This window comes from Schistocerca nitens, chromosome 11 (genome assembly GCF_023898315.1).
Source record: "Schistocerca nitens isolate TAMUIC-IGC-003100 chromosome 11, iqSchNite1.1, whole genome shotgun sequence".
Lineage (NCBI taxonomy): Eukaryota > Metazoa > Arthropoda > Insecta > Orthoptera > Acrididae > Schistocerca > Schistocerca nitens.
In genome coordinates, this window is record NC_064624.1 from 134,443,811 (window position 1) to 134,466,595 (window position 22,785).

Below are 22,785 nucleotides of genomic sequence, written 5' to 3' on the forward strand. Positions count from 1 at the left end.
TTCCTACTCTCGAATTCCAGTCTTCCATGAATATTAAATGTTAGTCTCCCTTCACTACCTGAATTTCTTTTATCTCATCATACATTTCATCAATTTCTTCATCATCTGCAGAGCTAGTTGGCATATAAACTTGTACTACTGTAGTAGGCGTGGGCTTCATGTCTATCTTGGCCACAACAATGCGTTCACTATGCTGTTGGTAGTAGCTTACCTGCACTCCTATTTTTTTAGTCATTATTAAACCTACTCCTGCATTACCCCTATTTGATTTTGTATTTATAACCCTGTAATCACCTGACCAGAAGTCTTGTTCCTCCCACCACCGAACTTCACTGATTGCCACTATATCTAACTTCTACCTATCCATTTCTTTTTTAAATTTTCTAACCTACCTGCACGATTAAGGGATCTGACGTTCCACGCTCCGATCTGTAGAATGCCAGTTTTTGTTCTCCTGATAATGACGTCCTCCTGAGTAGTCCCCGCCCAGAGATCCGAATGGGGGACTATTTTACCTCCGGAATATTTTACCCATGAAGACGCCATCATCATTTAACCATACAGTAAAGCTGCATGCCCTCGGGAAAAATTACGGCTGTAGTTTCCCCTTGCTTTCAGCCGTTGACAGTACCAGCACAGCAAGGCCGTTTTGGTTAGTGTTGCAAGGCCAGATCAGTCAATCATCCAGACTGTTGCCCCTTCAATTACTGAAAAGGCTGCTACCCCTCTTCAGGAACCACACTTTTGTCTGGCCTCTCAACAGATACCCCTCCATTGTGGTTGCACCTATGGTACGGCCATCTGTATCGCTGAGGCACGCAAGCCTCCCCACCAATGGCAAGCTCCATGCTTCATGGGGGTAGGAGGATAGTCGTACTGGTTTTATTAGAATTGGACAAAATCGTATCCGGTAAGGTATATCGCGTGGAGATGTATAAGATGTTAGGAAAATTACATCGAACACATTACTTGTGCCTTGTGTAGTCCTGACAAGGATTTCCAGCTATGGTTGAACACGGAACAGCAGAAAAATTGGGCCTGGTTGTACAGCAACGCGAAAATGTTTATCAGAAAAAAGTGGAGGAATGGACCTCTACATTGGCCTCGAACATTGAAAGTGCTGAATGCTGTACGCACCAGAATGCAAAGTACTGCCTTTCGCCAATGATACTGTATCTATACGTATCGTTCTAGGAATTCTCTCCAGAAATTACATCAAACGTGATACGTTGTATGAAATAATTCAGTGCACTAATTGTAACAGAGGTTGTTATCGAAATAATGTTTAGCGTTAGTACACCGCGGACTGCCACTAGATAGATGTGACGTGCTGAGATGCAACTGCGAAATTACTGGTAGAGCGGGAGAAAATATCTTTGTAATATCGTGACATTCACTGGCAACTGGACACTGGTGTCTGCGATCACAGCTGAATTTTGAATTGTTGATTAGAACTGGAGCTCAAATCGCTAAACACTGTTGCAAATTTTATACTGCACTGGCCGTTTGCACGGGCAGTTAGACGACGGGAAATGTGAAGCTTGAATGTCGCCCCCTGTTGCAATTTGTACGTGGATAAAACTGCTGTAAAACGTTCTTGCGTAAGCCACAAAACCGAATGTTTACACCGGATTTCGTTACGCAGAAAGTAACGCAACATGTTACACGTATGCTGCTGCTCCCAGACAGAAATGTTTATTTGGTTTCAATTTTATCGATCACATTCGGATCTCGGAAATTTCTTTACTGTTTTCTCATGTTCTGACGTGCGCTGATTATATGAAAATCGGTGCTGTAAAGTTCTGGCTGTGAAAGCAGGCCTGAAACGCATTTGCTCGGTGCACACCTGTCTAAAGTGTACAGTACAATGCTCTTCAACTTATTCCACTGATACCCACGTAGTTAGCGCTGGAGAGGAAATTTTTGTGCCGGCCGCTCAGGTAATCTGAAACCTGTTTCTCGTCGCGTTTGCTAAGCAGAACGATCTTCCTACCTTTCTTTGTATTCCTGTTTACGGTCGTACTCAGTGATGCTGTAACAGCCTTACCATTCTCGATTCCCTGTTCTACCCTAACAGATTCGGAAAGTTCGGGTCTATTTGTTACCGGAAGGCCTAACGTGTTATCTTCACGAGTCGGTTCTCAAATTAACGGCTCAAGGTAGTTTCTGGGTCAAGCACTTGGATAAATTTATCATGATTTTCTGACCGTACCACCAGTTTTAGCCACCTGAGTCTCCTTGTATACAGGGTGTTACAAAAAGGTACGGCCAAACTTTCAGGAAACATTCCTCACACACAAATAAAGAAAAGATGTTATGTGGACATGCGTCCGGAAACGCTTAATTTCCATGTTACAGCTCATTTTAGTTTCGTCAGTATGTACTGTACTTCCTCGATTCACCGCCAGTTGGCCCAATTCAAGGAAGGTAATGTTGACTTCGGAGCTTGTGTTGACATGCAACTCATTGCTCTACAGTACTAGCATCAAGCACATCAGTACGTAGATCAACAGGTTAGTGTTAATCACGAACGTGGTTTTGCAGTCAGTGCAATGTTTACGAATGCGGAGTTGGCAGATGCCCATTTGATGTATGGATTAGCATGGGGCAATAGCCGTGGCGCGGTACATTTGAATCGAGACAGATTTCCAGAACGAAGGTGTCCCGACAGGAAGACGTTCGAAGCAATTGATCGGCGTCTTAGGGAGCCCGGAACATTCCAGCCTATGACTCGCGACTGGGGAAGACCTATAACGACGAGGACACCTGCAATGGACGAGGCAATTCTTCGTGCAGTTGACGATAACCCTAATGTCAGCGTCAGAGAAGTTGCTGCTGTACAAGGTAACGTTGACCACGTCAGTGTATGGAGAGTGCTACGGGAGAACCAGTTGTTTCCGTACCATTTACAGCGTGTGCAGGCACTATCAGCAGCTGATTGGCCTCCACAGGTACACTTTTGTGAATGGTTCGTCCAACAATGAGTCAATCCTCATTTCAGTGCAAATGTTCTCTTTACGGATGAGGCTTCATTCTAATGTGATCAAATTGCAAATTTTCACAATCAACATGTGTGGGCTGACGAGAATCCGCACGCAATTGTGCAATCACGTCATCAACACAGATTTTCTGTGAACGTTTGGGCAGGCATTGTTGGTGATGTCTCGATTGGGCCCCATGTTCTTCCACCTACGCTAAATGGAGCACGTTATAATGATTTCATACGGGATACTCTACCTGTGCTGCTAGAACACGTGCCTGTACAAGTACGACACAACATGTGGTTCATGCACGATGGAGCTCCTGCACATTTCAGTCGAAGTGTTCGTACGCTTCTCAACAACAGATTCGGTGACCGACGGATTGGTAGAGGCGGACCAATTCCGTAGCCTCCACGCTCTCCTGACCTCAACCCTCTTGACTTTCATTTATGGGGGCATTTGAAAGCTCTTGTCTACGCAACCACGGTACCAAATGTAGAGACTCTTCGTGCTCGTATTGTAGACGGCTGTGATACAATACGCCATTCTCCAGGGCTGCTTCAGCGCATCAGTGATTCCATGCGATGGAGGATGGATGCACGTATCCTCGCTAACGGAGGACATTTTGAACATTTCCTGTAACAAAGTGTTTGAAGTCACGCTGGTACGTTCTGTTGCTGTGTGTTTCCATTCCACGATTAATGTGATTTGAAGAGAAGTAATAAAATGAGCTCTAAAATGGAAAGTAAGCGTTTCCGGACACATGTCCACATAACATATTTTCTTTCTTTGTGTGTGAGGAAATGTTTCCTGAAAGTTTGGCCGTACCTGTTTGTAGCACCCTGTAGATGGCAGGATCAAGTTCCCACCAACATGCCCAGGAAATTCACGCAAAATATTAACCAGGTTCCCCTCAAACTATTCCGCCACTGTTGCTGATGAAGCAGGGGTGGGGTGTCGATAGAAGCATCCCATTACATTGTTTGATCCACCTTTAACGCTTGTCTTGACACAAATTATTTTACATTCGGGATCTGCACTAATCTCTCTAATGTGATCTTACTTTTCACAGCTTTAAACACCAACGATCGACCTCTCTTTACAACATATTCTGCGATCGGAATTTAGAATCTCGTTGCTGCTGACTTTGGGTTTCACTCAGCTTTCTGTCCCTAATACTGTGTGGGCATTGTTACCGCTTATAAGCGAGATTAGTTCTGACATCTTTCCATAGACGCTCCTGCTGTTAACTGATATCATGTGGACATAGCAAGAACAATTGAAGGTCAAGTTCTCTAGACTATAGTGTGCTGCATGCGTGACAAACGCGCCACGAGTTGCGTGGATTCTGGAAGCAATTACTGCCAAACGTCAGTCTGTTGCCAAAGGACGAAAAACCAGACACAGCTCTTAATCGACGAGTAGTCCAAAGACATTTTTTCGCATAATCGGTGAGGACTAACCTGAGACTGCCTTTTACTTACTAAATATTCCAGAGTCCTCCGTTCCGAAATCATTGATACCTGGGACGCATGTCAATACAAACGGCAGAGTTTCAGCTCAGTTCTCGACTGGTTGCCGAGTTACAGTAAGCCTAGTGTGCGAAAGGACCTCGTCCGCTACAGTTGTGAGGCAGATTTTTGGAAAAGGAGGACAATGCAATTTCATAATCAGTATTTAAAAGATGCACTCGGCACTTCTGCTAGTCGTAATAGGAACTGATACTTTGAGCTAATATATATGAAAACTTTACTCTTGTGGGTGTGAAGTTTTCCAGTTGATTTCAAACATTTTGATGAGACGAACACTTTCGCGACTGGAACAGGAAAAGGCTGAAACAGCTGTGGTACTCAAAGCATCCTCCGTCATACACCAGAATGAATCTGTGAAAATATATCATTTCAGAGGTTTCAAATCGGTAAATTATTTCAGAAAGGTGTTATCTTGTGAATTTTCAAGCAGTTTTGACAAACTCAGATGCATTCAATTTTATGTTCATTTGCACTATAAATACAAAAACAGTTGTGGTACAATGATTGGTTGCAAGTCTAAAGATAAAGATTGACAGTATTTTGGGCTAACATTTTAATCTGAGTCGTTTAGTAGAAAGTAGTGAATATAAATTACATTGAAAACGGATTGCTCTTTTGCAGGCGAATTGTTTCATGTACTGGCTAGCCTGGATTTCGCATCGTGTAGCGTGTCCTTCACATACTTCCGTTCAAAATTTAATTTTTTCATAGTTTTGCTGCACTGTTTTGAGATTTACGTACTTCGATATCAAAATAAATGTCAACAATTTCTCAGATACCACATGCACTTAAAACTACGAGTTTAAATAAATACGAACACATTTCAAAATATATGACGTTCTTTTCGTCACCAGGTATATGCAGTTAATGCTGTTGTATTCGGTGATGCGAAGAACGCAGATGGAGTTCTGGGCTGTTTTCCCTCTGCTGAAGCGTACCATGCTGTTCCAGTGTGCCGTAATAGCAGAGAACAACAGATGAAGGGTGTTGAAGTAGCATTCCGAATATTCGGCAGCCGCCGTTTTACAGCACGCTCTAGCGCCGTCACCGCTCGTCGTCTGAAAAATCTCACCTGATTGGTGCGTTCTGTAAAAGAGTTTCACTACTATAGTTTTGTGTGAAGTTTTCAACTTCGAGAAACGCATAGTCTTGGCGAAATGAACGAAAATCTGAGAAGTGTGAAAATTTTGACACACACTGGATCTTTCGTGGCGAAGCCGATATCCTACAATGCAGCACACAGGAAATTTGGATTTAGCAGCCCAAAACACAATTATAGAACCGCTGAGAAAAGATCTTCCGCAGTTCCATTATGGGGCAACCACCAGTTGACTGGGCTACATTCAGCTGCAGAGGTGAAAACAAGACACGCACACAACGTATTTTAACCCATTAAGTACCAGTGTCCTATTTTGAGGACAGCACATACTTATTTATAAATACACAAATTATTATTTTGCTACTATTACTGTTCTACTCATTTGTTGATGCTTTTTATACAAATGTATGCTTACAGGAAATTAAAAGCAATAAATCCTACCATTAATTGATTATTGAATACAAAGGCACACTTTTCGTTATTACAGGTATTTACTTTATCGACAATTTAGTAATATTTTAAATATGTGGCAAAGATATTTTTGCGATTATTTATAGTCAACAATGTCTTTTAAACCACTTGCACTGTTAGCTCAATTGGTGCTATATTCATTGTTTTCCATTGTTATAAAATTTGGTGTACTCGAAATAGGACACTGGGACTTGGTGTAATCATTTCAGTTATTTGTATTGCTGCACGTTCGAATATGAAACTCTGCTACTGTTGATGTATTTTCTTTTCAGAACGTGGTAATTTTACCAGATTTTGTTGCTGAGGTAAGTAACGACCCCTTTTGATATTAAGTTACTTTGAAATTTACAGTGTATTATGTAAGTATATTTATGAATATGTTACCCTTTAGGAAATAATACAGTTCCAGATGGACCGTTTATCCGAGGCAAGCCTATTAGATTTGGCTATAAGTTGTGATCTCTCTGTGGAGCAAGTGGCTACTGTTTCAAATCTGATTTATACTCTGGAAAGGATCCAGAAGATACCTTTGGGAGCAGCTATGCAGTACAGTAGACAAGCAGGTAAGAAGACACAACTGCAATAACCCGCCGTTATGAAGTCTTATAACGTGTACATGGGAGGTGTTGACCACCATGACTGGTTAGTTGGAAAATATGCGACGGCAATTAGAGGGAAAAAAATGGTACTGGGTCCTATTACACGTTTGCTGTAAATGGCCCTTGTAAATGCCTGACTCTGCTACCGACTAGTACATGGGGAAAATGCACAGGATTTACTGGATTTCAGACGTGCTGTTACAGTTACATACCTGAAATTGGACACTGGAAGACCGAATATTGGACGTCCAATGGAATACCCATAAAGTCAGTTGAGAGTGATACCAGACATCAGGTTTGATGGAATTGGTCATATGATTGACAAAATAAGAATGCTAAGAAGATGTGTAAGAGCTAAATGCAACGGGAAGCCAAAAACATATGTTAAATGCTGTGTAACACTGTGTGTGTTAAGTGTTTTGTACCATTTCACAAGAAATAAATAGTTAAGACTTGAGTACAGTTTAGTATAGTATAGTGTACGATACTGTTGGATCCCAGTGTTCTATTTTGAGGACAGGCATATCAGCATGTATGAATATTCTTTGGCTATTTTTGTACTTATTGTGGTTCATACACTATGTACAATATAATTAAGGAATAAAAAATTCAATTTAAAAAAAAATTGATTTGGGACTTAATGGGTTAAGAACCTGCCAACGGAAAGAGGCCTAAAACTAAACTCTTAAATATTTGTGGAGTCATTTGGCACCATTACTTTGTAGATTTTTCCTTTTTTTCGATGGCGGTGCGGTCAACGATTATGTTAATTACTTTTCCAGTTCAGCTCTAAGACAATTTTTGTACAATTAGATATCCATTGCGTCATTTGAATTATGTACATTCTCCAGTTCCTGCATAGCCAGTCGTTTTACGCATTTTATTATGTAAATGTGTCGTACCAGTGAGTGTGGTAACATATGTAGTTGTGAGGACTTTATGAAAGGGTGTATTGTTGTGACTTAATGAAGCATAGTTATACCTGGAATCTTTCCCATTCATCAGTCGTTAAATTCAGTTCCTCTTTTCTTCATTCTTTACATTCATGAATGTGTGTGCTTACTTGCATTGCACATCACGAGTTGCATGCTGCAGAAACATTATTATGAAATGTTATAAGATACTGCCTTGCATTGCATATCACTCACAGATACAGTAAATGAGATTTCGTTTTTGACAGTTCAATCATTAACTTAATTGTAAATAGGTTGCAGAACAGATGAGCCTTCCGTTTGCACAGGTAGGCCAACATACAAGGGTAATACCAAAAGTAAGGTCTCCTATTTTTTTTAAGTACATAGACTTGTTTATTTCTACAATGGTTTCACCAGTTTACAGCTTGAACATTTAGCGATTTTTCGACGTAATCACCATTTCTGTCAATGCAGTTTTGTAGACACTGTAGCAGTTTTTGTATGCCCATGTCATACCAGCTCGCCGCCATGCTGTTCAGAAAGTTATCAACCTCTTCTTTCACATCATCAGAGCTAAATCGCTTTCCGGCCAAATGTTCTTTTAACCTAGGGAACAGGTGATTGTCACTGGGCGCCAAGTCAGGACTATAGGGTGGGTGATTATGTTCCACTGAAACTGCTGCAGGAGAGCAACGATTTGCTGAGCAATGCGTGAGCAAGCGTTGTCTTGGAGAACGTGTACGCCATTGCTCAACATTCCTCTTCTCCGGTTCTGAATTGCCCGTTTGAGTTTTTTCAGAGTCACACAGTACCTGTCAGTGTTAATTGTGGTCCTCAGTGTATATCGGATTGGTGGATCATGCTGGAAACACCACTTTCTTCAGTGTGTGGTTTAGAGAAGTATTGACTCTTATGACAACATCTGTGGAGAGCATATAAATAATAGGAAAGAAATCAATTTTACGTTACTTATAAGGAGGGCATATTACTAACACAACGAATGTAACATTTCTCAACTAACAGAGATAGGCCACAGTTTGTTGACATTCACTAATCAAAATAGGACACAATATAGCTGAAGAGAGTACTTTGGAACTTCAGGCATGACTCAACATTTTGGTCTGGTGGGGGGATTCTTTGTTTCTAATGATTCCCCTTCCCCCCATATGTAAGTAGTGTTACCTTCACATTTAACATGTCACAAATGATATGATATTAAGACTTATTAAATCAGTCCTTAGCACATCAATTTTAAACTTAACTTCCAAGAAATATATGACCTAGTAGCATCGTCCAAATGACTTAAATATAACAGTGACAATCTTTCAAAACTTTGACATTGTTATTTACTACCCATAAAATGGAAGTGTGCACTCACTATTATCAGTATTTCCCTTATCACTATGATTGTCCATGGAAATGAACAGACTATGGCTATGTGACTGTGACGATGCAGGGGGAGACGTTTCTCTCGGTCCCTTCTACCTACATTCTGAACAGTCAGTCCTTATGTTAATTGTTTCTTAGTGTATGCCTAGGAGTAGAGTCTTTGTCTAGTAATCAAAAAGTCCTGGGTCCTGCATTTGAACCTCACCACTGTTTATAGGTTGAATAAAAATCATCAGCAACAGCAGATTAAGACTTACGGCATAAGAAGTCACAATCGTTCTGCAGGATGAAGTTTACGAGACTACGCAGAAAAAACAATAAGCAAAGTAGTCGGATATGGAAATACTAAAGAATGAAGAAATACTCTTGAAATTCTCTAAGGCAGTAGATACTGCAATAAAGAATAGCTCAGTGGGCAGTTCAGTTGAAGAGGAGTGGGCAATCACAGAAGTTGGAAGGAAAAACAGATATAAAGACGCTAACTGTGAAGAAAACATCAGTAACAGAAGATCAATGAAAGAAGGAAGTACAAAAATATACAGGGAAACTCAGGAATACAGAAATAGAATGAAATAAACAGGAAATTGGAGGAAAGGCTAGGCGAAATGGCTGCCTGAAAAATGTGAAGAAATCGAGAAATGGATGATTGTCGGACGGACTGACTCGGAATAAAGAAAGTCAAAAGAATGTTTGGTGAAATTAAAAGCAGGTAAGTAACGTTAAGAGTACAATGGTAATTTCACAGTTTAAAAGCAGGTAAGTAACGTTAAGAGTACAATGGTAATTTCACAGTTTAATCCAGACGAGAGAGCGAATAGGTGGAAAGAATGCACTGAAGCCCTCTGTGAGGGGAAGAACTTGTCTGATGACGTGATAGAAGAAGAAGAACAAAAAAAAAGGAGTTGACAGTGAAGAGATAAAGAATTCTGTATTAGAATCAGATTTTAGAAGATCTTTGGATGACTTAAGATCAAATAAGGCAGAAGGAATAGATAACATTCTATCAAATTTTCTGAAATCATTGTGGGACACGACAACAAAACGACTGTTCACATTGAATGTATGAGACTGGCAATATACTACGAGACCTTCGGAAATACATTACCCACACAGTTTCAAAGACAGCAAGAATCAACAAGTGCAAGAATTATCACAGTCACCTTAACAGCTCATGCATCCAAGTTACTAAGAAGAATAATATGCAGAATGGAACTGAAAATTGAGGACCTTTTCGATGACGATTAGTTTGACTTTATGAGAAGTAAAGGACTCAGAGAGGCAGTTCTCACATTGCAGTTGATAATAGAAGCAAGACTGAAGAAAGTCAAGGTAAGTTCATAGGATTTTTCAACCTGGAAAAAGCACTCTACAATGTAAAATGATGTAAGATGTTCGAAAGTCTGAGAAAAATAGCTTCAGGAAAAGACGAGTAATGTACAATATGTACAAGAACCAAGGAGGAAAAATAAGACAGGAAGCCAAAGAATGAATTGCTCGATTAAAAATGGTGTAAGTCAGGAATGTCGTCTTTCGCCCCTAGTGGTCAGTCTATACAGCGAAGAAGCAGTGAGGGAAATAAAGAAGGTTCAAGCATGGGATTGAATTTTGCAGTGAAAGGATATCAGTGACATGATTTGCTGATGACACTGCTATCCTGAGTGAAAGTGAAGAATTACAGGATCTGTTGAATAGAATGAATATCTAATGTTTAACAGAATAGGTACTGAGAGTAAATCGAAGGAAGATGAAAGTAATGAGAAGAAGCAGAAATGAGAACAGCAAGAAACTTATCAGAATTAGTGATCACGAAGTAGATGAAGTTACAGAACTCTGCTACTTAGGCAGCAAAATAACCCTTGACAGACAGAGCAAGCAGGACATAAGAAGCAAACTAGCACTGGCTAAAAAGGCATTCATGCCCAAGAGAAGTCTACACTAGTATCAAATATAGCTCTTAATTTGAGGAAAAAGTTTCTGAGAATGTACGTTTCGACAGACTGACTGTGGGAAAGCTGTAACAGCAGAGAATTGAATAACTTGAGATCAGAAGAATGTTGAAAATTCGTTGGACTGATGAAGTAAGGAATGAGGTGGTTCTCTGCAGAATTGGAGAGGTTAAGGAATACATGGAAAACACTAACAAGAAGAAGGGATCAGATAATAGGACATGTGTTGACATGGAGCTGTACAGTGTAAAAAGTTTACATGAAGACAGAGATTTGAATACATCCAACAAATAATTGAGGACCTAATTTGCAGGTGCCACTGTGAGATGAAAAGCTTGGCACCGTGTAGAAATTCTTGACAGGGCACATCTTAACCAGTCAGAAGACCGATAATAGTGATAGCAGGACTTAATACCCACCACCATATATGCAGATGTGAATTTGAGTTTGTGAAATCTGAGGCTTCTGGAGTCAAACCCATGGCCCAGAGGTTCTACCAACATCACAATACACCAGCACAGCAACATCAATAAAGTACCAGGTGAGGAATGCTCACTTGAATTTCCTTTGACGCTTTTCACAATACTAGATACTCTTTCTAATAGTAACCCTTTTACACACCTACCTCTTGTGTTACTGATCAGTCGTGCCTTGCATCAGTGACAGCACCAGCTACCACCACTTGATGATGTCAAGCAGTTCCAGCAATGAAATATTGGGCGAGTTACACAAAACGATCTGGCGGCAAACCTGAGAAGCGTATTTGCAGATTTCTTCTATTTAGTGTGATTTCAACTAAGTGAGCCAGTGTATGGCATGCACTAGACAACCTTTCACTGTGCATGTACGTGTCTCCAGTTCGAGTGTACGACACATACAAATTGAAAATAAATGGTAGTACGATTGTTCCTGCACGTTCATAAGTAAATTGCCATTGCTATCACAGTTTTCACTTGTCTTGTATTCAGTTCACACTAATGTATATCCAGATGTAGTAATAATTGTAGCAATGAAAGTAGTTAATTCTACGTAACAGCTACCTAAAAAGTTATGATAGGTTTTTTGTTTGCTAAAAGTCTTAAAAAGAAGGCTTGATGTATTCAAACAGATCTTCCCAAGCCACTTCCAGACGGAGGAGTCATCTGAGAAGCCATATCCCCTGCCCGAAAGACTTCATTATCCGAGTATCCAGGGGTATCACAGGGCATCCAGTCAATCTCTCCTGTAATCCAAGTTGCCACAAAAAATGACACACTATTCTTCGTCAATGAACTGTAGGTGCCGTGTGTTACTGGATGGTTGTGTACAGTGCCACACACCACATTCATTATGCTCAACAGAAATTTTGTATCGCATTTAAAATTATGCTGACAAGAAAACTGGATACTGTGTAACCGTCTACACTGTCTGTTCGGATCAGGAAGAGAATGTGCAACAACACACTTCGCCATTATGAATATAGCATTTATTGTGTTGATTTAAGACGAAAGACTGGATCGATATAGCTCTCCATATTAGCCTAGCTTCTGTGTGCATTGCCGTCTCCGCCCAATAACTGCAACACACATCTATTCGTACTCCCTCACTGTATTCAGTCCTTGGTCTCCATCTAGAACAGCGGTCATCAAACTCTTTTACTCAAGACCCAATACCGACATTCTGAACGGGCACCTCAGGCTGCATATGTACTTGCTTTATTATTAATTGGTAACATAAATTAATATGTTACGAATCGCAAACAGACTAGTTACGTAAACTGACGCACGGGCGGGAGAGAGGTGTGTTGACCACACGACCCTCCATATCCACTCTCAGTGATGCATATGGGCTGAGGACGACACGGCGGCCGGGCATTACCGCTGGGCCTTCACAGTCCTGTTCGGGTGGAGTTTAGTTTAGTTTAGTTTTTAACATACTAGTTACAGTAAGAGCATGGTAAGTCGGCCGCGGCCCCCGAGTCAGCACCGTTCGAAACACTTCATGTCAACTGTTCTCTGTTTCAGATTGCTGCCACCCTTAGTGATCCCTAAGTTGTGACACTGACATCCCATGAAATGTCACGTTATTTGTGTTAGCAGGTGACTGATTAATAACAGTAATTGTACTCATATTTAAATGCCTTTTCGAATATGAGGCACTATTACAAATTGTTATTAAACTTCATGAATGTCTGCTTCATAAATAAAAAGACTCTTCTTGCTGCACTGCATTTTATTTCTTCCAGATGCATTTCACCTTTTACACTTTATCATCAGTGGAATCTATAATCATACAGTTTTGTTTTGGTATGCATCATTTGTATATTATAAAACAGTTCTCTTCTCTTTTTATGTACAGAAATGATTAGTTACAGTTCTTCGCATTTTTAGTTGGTATCTGCGCTTTGTGCCATGTAGTCACATGCTGTGAAATGCACCTGGGAGAGAGAAAATACAATGCAGCTAGAGTAGGCGTTTGTTATTTACAAAACAAATATTTCTGTGCTGGCTGTGCAGGATGACTACGCAAACAAACTCGTTATCTTGAATATCATTTTACTTCTACTATACCATTAATGAATCCGTTAATTAAAGAACACTTTGCCATACAGGATATGGGTAAAAGGTTTGAATGTCTTCATTTATCATATTATGCAGATATTTTGTACCATTGAAGAGCATTATATTCTGAAAGGAATACAAATAAAATGAAATTAAGTAAAGCTTTTAAATATAGTGAGCTGATACAATAAAGTGTTCATGACCACTTCCCTAATTTAAGATGATTACAATCAAATACAAACTCTTCATAAGAAAATGAAAAACTAGGTGAAGATTTCATTAAAAAATATACAGTAAAACCATCTGAATATGTTTGGATGAATGATAGAGATTTAATTGATAGGTCAGCAGTTATTTGCGGGAATAACACAAATGTTAAAAATAGATTTAGTGTTTTTATTACTAACAATCCAAAAGGAATTCCATATTTGATTACATTTTTGAGTAACTTGTCACATACATTTTAGAAAAAGAATAATATGGAAAAGTATTAGTTAATACTTTCATTAATAAATTATCATTCGAAATGCATCCCTATGGTCATAATTGTTGTGGTCCAGGAATAAATCCTGTAAATGATGCTTGCAAAAAACACAATATTGCATATAGAGATAATAAAGATTTAGGGGAGGGAAAAAAAAAAACAGAATGTATCAGAATAGTGTCAATTTAATTTCATATTCCTTGCTACAAGTATGTATCACATTCGAAGGGGACAGCCTCTGTAATGCACAATGGCGAAGTCATGTTACTTCCATTTCAAATTTATACAATAGCAGCTGATCTGTATGAGGCATACATGCCTATGAGTTGTCAGCACAAAAAACATTTCTCACTCCCTGCAACTGCAGGTATGTCTACACCTGCACACAGCTTCGCTCTTGTAATGACCGGGCAACTTTACTTTGCTCACATTAAGTTGACCAACATCAATTAAACTTAAAGACGAATTAACATATTACAGTATCTGAGTAATTTTGTTTGTTAACGAGCAGGAGAACTACACTCCTAGTAAGCTCTCCATTGACGCTTTTGGATTTGGCTGTTGCTAGGTGTACACTGAAGCACCAAAGAAACTTGAATAGGCATGTGTATTCAAATATAGAGATATGTAAACAAGTAGATTACGACGCTACAATCAGCAACGCCTATTTAAGGCAACGAGTGTCTGGTGCAGTTGTTAGATCTGTTACTGCTGCTACAATGGCAGGTTATCAAGATTCAAGTGAGTTTGAACATGGTGTTATAGTCGGGTGATGACCGATGGGACAGCGTCTCCGAGATGAATCGGGGATTTTCCCATATGACCATTTCATGCGTATATTGTGAATATCAGGGATTCGGTAAACATCAAATCTCTGTTATCTCTGTGGCTGGAATAACATCCTGCAAGAATGGGACCAAAGACAACTGAAGAGAATCATTCGAGGTGACTGAAGTGCAACCCTTCCACAAATTGTTGCAGATTTCAATGCCGGGCCCTCAACAAAGCTACATGTTCGCCTGGGCTCAACAACACTGACATTAGACTTTATGACTGGAAACACATTGCCCAGTTGGAGGAGTCTGGTTTCAAATCATACCAAGCAGATGTACTTGTATGGGTATGGAAACAACCTCATGAATCCATGGACCCTGCATGTCAGCAGGGGACTATTCAAGCTGATGGAGGCTCTCTAATGGTGTGGGGCATGTGCAGTTTTAGTGATGTGGAACCCCCTGTGCGTCTAAATACAATTCTGACAGGTGACATGTAAGTAAGCATCCTGTCTGATTACCTGCAGCCATTTGTGTCTACTGTGCATTCCGATAGACTTGAGCAGTTCCATCAGGAAAATGTGACACCCCACACAAACAGAATTGCTAGAGTGGCTCCAGGAACACTCTTCCGAGTTTAAACACTTCTGCTGGCCATCAAACTTCTCCGAGATGAACATTATTGAGCATATCTGGGATGCCTTGCAATGTGCTGTTCAGAAGAGATCTCCACCCCTTACACTCTTATGGATTTATGGACAGCCATGCAACATTCGTGGTGTCAGTTCTGTTGAGCACTACTACAGATGTTAGTGTAGTCCACGCCATGTCACGCTGCAGCGCATTTACATGCTCTCGAGGGCCCTAAAAGATATTAAGCAGGTGTCTCAATTTCTTTGGCTCTTCGGTGTATGATATCACAAAGGGAAATATGAAAAAGAATTTTGTGCGCGCTAACACTGCTTACAATAAAAAAAAGAGAGGAATTGTCTCATTAGCGAAACAATAGCAAGAGACTACTATTTGTTGTTACTTACACTGCTGCTTTCTTTGATAATGATCAACAAGAACCAAATAATAGACTGCGTATGATAGAACATGTTCTGAACGAGAGTTAGGCGAAAATGTTTCTCCATTTGAAAATCTTTGCGGCCGCTTCTTTAGTACATCAAATTCTGCACAGAAATCAGTCATCTTAGATTTTAAAATCTAGTCAGTTGCTGTGCTTCATTTCTGACTGTATCACTATTAGGCATAAGAATAATACAAATATAAACATGACACGATACGTACATTCTTCCGCGTTTGCTGTTGCCTCACTCAAGTTTCGTAGTTTATTAGGCAGACAGGATTTAAATGAGACAGAAGCAGACACGAAAGAATACATGGCAAAATGTTTATATTCGTATTATTCTTATGGTGAAGAGAATACTGGATGTGATTCACATTTCATCAGGTTCCTATTAGCAACCATCTCTTCTCAGGGGTAGGAAAAAATTCAGAACGTAAAGTTGGCCATATTGACAAACATCCCAAACAGTCTCGCCAGACGGATTTTCGTAGTACACTGAAATTCTGCTACATTCGAAGATGAACAGTACGGAATTTGTATTTACTTCGTTGGATAATGTACGAAAATGCAGTGGTCGAAACTTGGGGCGGAGAAAAAAGCTCGTCTTCGACCTCCTTTTAAAATTTATTTACTGACGCAGAGGTTTTGGCGCCAGTATTTATCTTTGTGCCTACAAAGCATGCCTGTGTCGTGCTACATATATTCGACGGCAGAAGTTAGTTGTGGCGGCACCTACCAACATTTTTCAGAACTTCCGCTTGCTTTGCACTCGATTCTAAGCCGCAGGCGGTTTTTTGGATTACAAAAAATGGAAAAAAGTGCGGCTTAGATTCGAGTAAATACAGTAGTCCTAAATGAATCTGATTGACATTATGATATTTAGTTTTTTGTATTACGTTTCAAATTATCCTTTAGCTGCAATTAATGAAAGATGTGTAGTTTTTTTATTATCACGAGTTGGTTCTTTTATAAATATTCAGGGTCAAGAGATGGCAAAATAATCCACGCAAGATACTCCATATCCCAATGTAACACACTTGCGGTTATTTTGGACAGTTCAGTCCACAGTGTTGCTGGACTATAATGCAGGCTACGGTATGGTTAGGGATTGTTTCACAACTGCTGTAAGGGAGTTTCTCTTATGTCAGTTACCTCTGCTGCATGCTTCCTGCATCTCAATCTGCGACATGCCAGCAAGAAGCCCCGTATTCGCAGCTATGTTGTGAAGTGACATGCAAGAAACACAACATGGCGTCGAAGACGGGGCTCCTCCCTGCCAAGATGTGACTGTGCTGACTGCTCCGAGCCCCTGGGCACCAGAGTCACGTCTGCACATTTTAAGCTTCCAGCAGCATGCGCAGGTCGCTCACAAAACTCCCTCTCTCAGCCTTCATCTCTGCCATTACAGTCACTTCTGAAACATACTGAGTGCAATGTAAGTGGAATCTGTCATGCCGCACATAAAGTGGTTTATCTGTTGTTCCACCAATGCAGAGTAACTGAAAGATCTCAAACTAGGTCCAGCTCTTTTAAAGATTCTGAGGTACACCCACCCTAAAAGATGGAAATATATTTTTTTCAGTAATTTATATAATAATTTCAAGTATAAGGAAGAACTTAATATTTTCTCAGACACATTTCATATAGCTGTCAACGTTTGAGAATGTTGATATCATGTGATGTTTTCAAAGAGGAAGTAGGTAGCCTTAAAGCTGCACCTTGAAATGCTGCCTTATTCTTTAGTAGTGTCCTACAGACTTTATATTATTACGAAATAGGAGGTCCGTTCGGAATACTGCGGAACATTCGTAATTTCTCGCCAATAATGTGCTGGAGCGAAATGTGGTTGGCATCTCTGCACACGCTGTGTTTAATGCGTAACTGCCAGAAGGGTCGTTGATATATGTCTGCTAGTTACTGTTCAGTGCTGTATTGAGTAGAATGTTGTGTCACATACTTTGCAAATTTCGAGGTGGCAGAGTTAAGAGGAGCCACGTGTCTGCTTTAAATTTTGCGTGACACTCAAAACCTTTACAGATACACATCAAATGATGCAGAAAATGCACGGTGACGCGTGCTTAAGCCATACTCGATGTTACAAGTAGTTCACACAGTTTAAAACTCGCCGGACAGAAGTTACAGGTCACCCTCATTCACGACACCCTTCGAAGCCTGCTGACGACGCTCGTATCAAGAACTTCAACAAAACTGTGTGCCAATCAAGACTAACTGTCCAAGAGATTGCAGAAGAATGTAACATTTCGGTAGGATCATGTTGCGAAACACTGACATAGCATTTTGGGATGCATCGTGTTGCTGCCAAGTTCGCCTCACGGTTTATGAGTCGAGACCGGGAAGACCTCCGCCTCACAATCTGTGAACGGCTTATGTATTCAACAAATGAGAACAAGATGTTCCTTAAAACATCATTATGTTAAAATAACTTAAATTCTGTAACACTTAGCTGATCTCATTCTGTTGTGGGGACACAAAAAGCCTCTGCACCTGTTCAGATTTTGGGAGCGCTTCAGCTGTGACGATCCTGTCCAAATGTGTTACTTGAATTAATATTAAACAGTAACATGAATCCAATTTTCCATGTAGCATCAACATCACCCAAGTATGTCTGTACGAAGCATCACAAGTGTTTCATAAGTCCCATATAACATTGTGAAATCCCCTGTACTTGCTTCTTGTGATGTAACGGGTTAAAGTGGGTAATCACTTGCTCAACTTTCAGCTTACATACTGATGAAGAAGGAAAGTGCATGAACACAAAGCAGCAACCTTGCTTCCCTTGCACTTCTACCACACATTCTTCCCACCTCCACATTGTAACACACATGGAACACAATTTATCCATAAATATGATTACTGTTCGTAGATGTGGTACACATATTTAACATTTGTTTTTAACTCCTTTCATTTCAAGGTAAACATGAATTTTACATCTTTAGAACAATAATTTTCATAATGTTGCAATTTTTCTATCCCCTGCAACACAAACTATTAGTCCTGGAGAAAAACGAATAAAACCTTTTTTGGTAGCAAATTTTAAATTTGTATTGGTAAATATTTTTGCTGCAAGCTGCACTGTTCAAGTTATCCCACAAATTATAAAAAAGTAATCTTTAAACAACCCCTCCCCTCCACTCCAATGCACACCCATCACTGGACAGGATTTTCAGTATAGTTTTCAGGACACTCATTCCTAGTAATGTGCAAAAATTTGTGACTACACAATTTCGTTCCCCTCATTTTCCTTCTGACTGGAGATGTACATTTACAATGAAACGTATTTTGGTGTAACAAATGTACTTGAAACATGGTTGTGGTGGTTGTTATTAACATTTAATACACCATGCAGTTAACTGTGTGAGAATATTAATACACGAACAATTGATTTGCCAGCATAAAATCTGGAGCAGGAGCATGAAAATAATTTCAAACATTTTTAATGAAAATTGTGACAGGCTATTATGGTTTAATTTTCAAGGAGAGGAATGGAAAGCCCTGTAATTGAAGTAGCACATGAAGTGAAAGAAAATATCTCATGGTCTCTCAGCATTTTCTAAGGTTCAGCTCCAAGGTTAAGCAGTGTTTAACAGAACTCGTTACCTTTGATTCTAGAACTTCACAATTTTCAATTAATTTAAAAAAACTTATTTTAAGCTATCAGTGTTATAATCATATTTTAAAAGGTATTTTCAAGCAAATGTTGAACCCGGTAATCTGGATTAACTCATAACGATATGAAAATGGGGAATAAGAACCTCATGCCAAAAACTAAATTGGCATAAAATAAATGCCAAAATAAGAATAAACTATCATTATTCTCATGACATACCATCTGTTAGATTTGCCAACTCACAATCAAACTGTCTCTTCTCAAAGTAACCTATACATCCAGCTATGCTGTACATCAGTATGTAACAACAAAGAATAATTAATATTCAATGACTTTGCCAACTTACAACCAAGGAGTCACTTTACAACCTAATATATACTTTGGGCTATGGGACAGATCAGTCTGTCACAACAATCGTCATTATGATTTAGCCACCCTATCAATATTTGTTATATTTACTTACTTTCCTAAATTTTTCCACATAGCTGAGTGTGGATTACGTTTGTGAAATTACTGGCAAAAGTAATCCAACACTGATACTTCATTTTTTAAAGTCTATAATGAAGCACATTTATATCTATTAAAATTCAAGTACAGGAATAACACCATTGCAACAGTTTCACTCTTGGGCCCATGAGTTAGTTTGCAGGCCAACAGCTGACAACACTCCAAATGGCTGCATTTTGTCAAATTTCAAGTCATATGCAAATGAGGCTTCACAATTCACAAGTAGAAGGGCTTCAATTTTCTGTAATATTATTTACAAAAATGTGAAGTGAATTTAGGAATTGGTTATGAACAAACTTGTCAATCGATAGTTTATAATATATTTCTAAAAATTATTCATTATGCAATTCAGGTATAGAACATCATCAGATGGCCTGCTATATTAACAACATAATGCAAAAATGTATAGAAATGCATTAATACAGACACGAAGGTTTTGAAAACCAACATTACAATACTGTGACAAGTCCTTCCAGCTTATAAGACCATGAAGTTACTGCATTCAAATAAAGCAATGCTGAGGGGACATACAGACAGCTAGCAGACAAATGAATATAATGGGGAACACTACATGAGTAACCTTCCTTGTACTAGATGGATTGGGAGTGACGGTGCTGCAAACTGCCAATACAGGAAGGTAAATCATAACTTTTTACCATGATTTATTTTACAATAATAACAAATATTTACACATTTAAATTAATGTCTATTTCATGCAAACATACAGGGAAATTAAACATATTGAAGGCAAGTAGTAAACAATAAAAATAGTAAAGCAAAAATACACTACTGGTCATTGAAATTGCTACACCACGAAGATGATGTGCTACAGATGTGAAATTTAACTGACACGAAGATGCTGTGATATGCAAATGATTAGCTTTTCAGAGCATTCACACAAGGTTGGCACCGGTGGCGACACCTACAACGTGTTGACAGGAGGAAAATTTCCAACTGATTTCTCATACACAAACAGGAGTTCACCGGCGTTGCCTGGTGAAACGTTGTTGTGGTGCCTCGTGTAAGGAGGAGAAATGTGTACCATCACATTTCCGACTTTGATAAAGGTTGAATTGTAGCCTATCGCGATTGCGGTTTATCATATTGCGGCATTGCTGCTCACATTGGTCAACATCGAATGACTGTTAGCAGAATATGGAATCGGTGGGTTCAGAAGGGTAACATGGTATGCTGTGCTGGATCCCAACGGCCTCGTATCACTAGCAGTCGAGATGACAGGCATCTTATCCGCATGGCTGTTACGGATCATGCAGCCACGTCTCGATCCCCGAGTCAACAGATGGGGACATTTGCAAGACAACAACCATCTGCACGAACAGTTTGATGACGTTTGCAGCAGCATGGACTATCAGCTCAGAGACCCTGGTTGCGATTACCCTTGATGCTGTGTCACAGACAGTAGCGCCTGAGATGGTGTACTCAACAACGAACCTGGGTGCACAAATAGCAAAACATCATGTTCTAGGATGAATCCAGGTTCTGTTTACAGCATCATGACGGTTGCATCCGTGTTTGGCGACATCACGGTGATCGCACATTTGAAGTGTGTATTTGTCATCGCCATACTGGCATATCACCTGGCGTGATGGTATGGCGTGCCATTGGTTACACATATGGCTCACCTCTTGTTCGCATTGACAGCACTTTGAACAGTGGACATTACATTTCAGATGTGTTACGACCCATGGCTCTAGCCTTCATTCTATCCCCGTGAAACCCTACATTTCAGCTGGATAATGCACGAGCGCATGTTTCAGATCCTGTAGGGGCCTTTCTCGATACAGAAAATGTTCGACTGTCGCCCTGGCCAGCACATTCTCCAGATCTCTTGCCAACTGAAAACGTCTGGTCAATGGTGGCTGAGCAACTCGCTCATCACAATATGCCAGTAACTACTCTTGATGAACTGTGGTATCGTATTGAAGCTGCATGAGCAGCTGTACCTGTATACGCCATCCAAGCTCTGTTTGACTCAATGCCCAGGTGTATAAAGGCCCTTATTACTGCCAGAGGTGGTTGTTCTGGGTGCTGATTTCTCAGGATCGATGCACCCAAATTGCGTGAAAATGTACTCACATGTCAGTTCTAGTATAATATATTTGTCCAATGAATACCCGTTTATCATCTGCATTTCTTATTGGTGTAGCAATTTTAATGGTCAGAAGTGTATTTAACCTTAGCATAAAATTGTAGTTACAAAGTAACTTGCAGCATAACTGGATTGATACAAAATCTACTCACCAAACAGCGGGAGGCGAACACAGATATAGAAGGTATTATGTATGCAAGCTTTCAGAGCCATTGGCTCCTCCTGGCAGAAGAATTTAAGGGGAAGGAAGGGGAACGAAGGAAAAGGATTGGTGGGTTCGTTGATTTGGGGGAGGAGGCCAAACAGCGAGGTCATCAGTTCCATCGGATTACGGAAGGATGGGGAAGGAAGTCGGCCATGCCCTTTTAAAAGAACTATCCCAGAATTTGCCTGAAGTTATTTGGGGAAATCAAGGAAAATCTAATCAGGATGCCCGGATGTAGGTTTGAACCGTCTTCCTCCCGAATGTGAGTATGCTGTGCCACCTCACTTGGTATGTAGGAAAAGGACTAGTAGGAAAAGGGGTAGAGTTCAGAGGAGTCACCTGGAACTCCATATCAGGGGCGAATTACCAGATGGGATGAGAAGGTAAGACTGATTGTTGGGAAATGCACTGGACAAGGTTTGAAAACCTGAGAGCTAAAAAGTGGAAAATAGGGCAGTATGGAAGACAGAGATTACTGCTAAAACATCATACACAAGTTAACAAGAGCACTGTGTGTGATAGAGAGGTGGGCAGA

At 40.0% G+C, this 22,785-nt stretch overlaps 1 protein-coding gene across 3 annotated transcripts in view; it reads right to left on the minus strand.

Moving 5' to 3' along the window:
• LOC126213158 (uncharacterized) overlaps positions 1–22,785 on the minus strand; it is a 121,937-nt gene that overhangs the window by 93,063 nt on the left and 6,089 nt on the right. The window contains exon 3 of one of the 3 annotated variants that reach the window (XM_049940783.1): positions 13,157–13,597. The exons of 1 other annotated variant lie outside the window; for it this stretch is intronic. In XM_049940783.1, the coding sequence (XP_049796740.1) occupies positions 13,499–13,597 (99 nt within the window). In that variant the 3' untranslated portion in view covers positions 13,157–13,498. Of the gene's footprint in view, positions 1–13,156; positions 13,598–20,028; positions 20,177–22,785 lie in introns of those variants that run through there. One more of the 3 variants, XM_049940782.1, reaches the window with a different exon arrangement.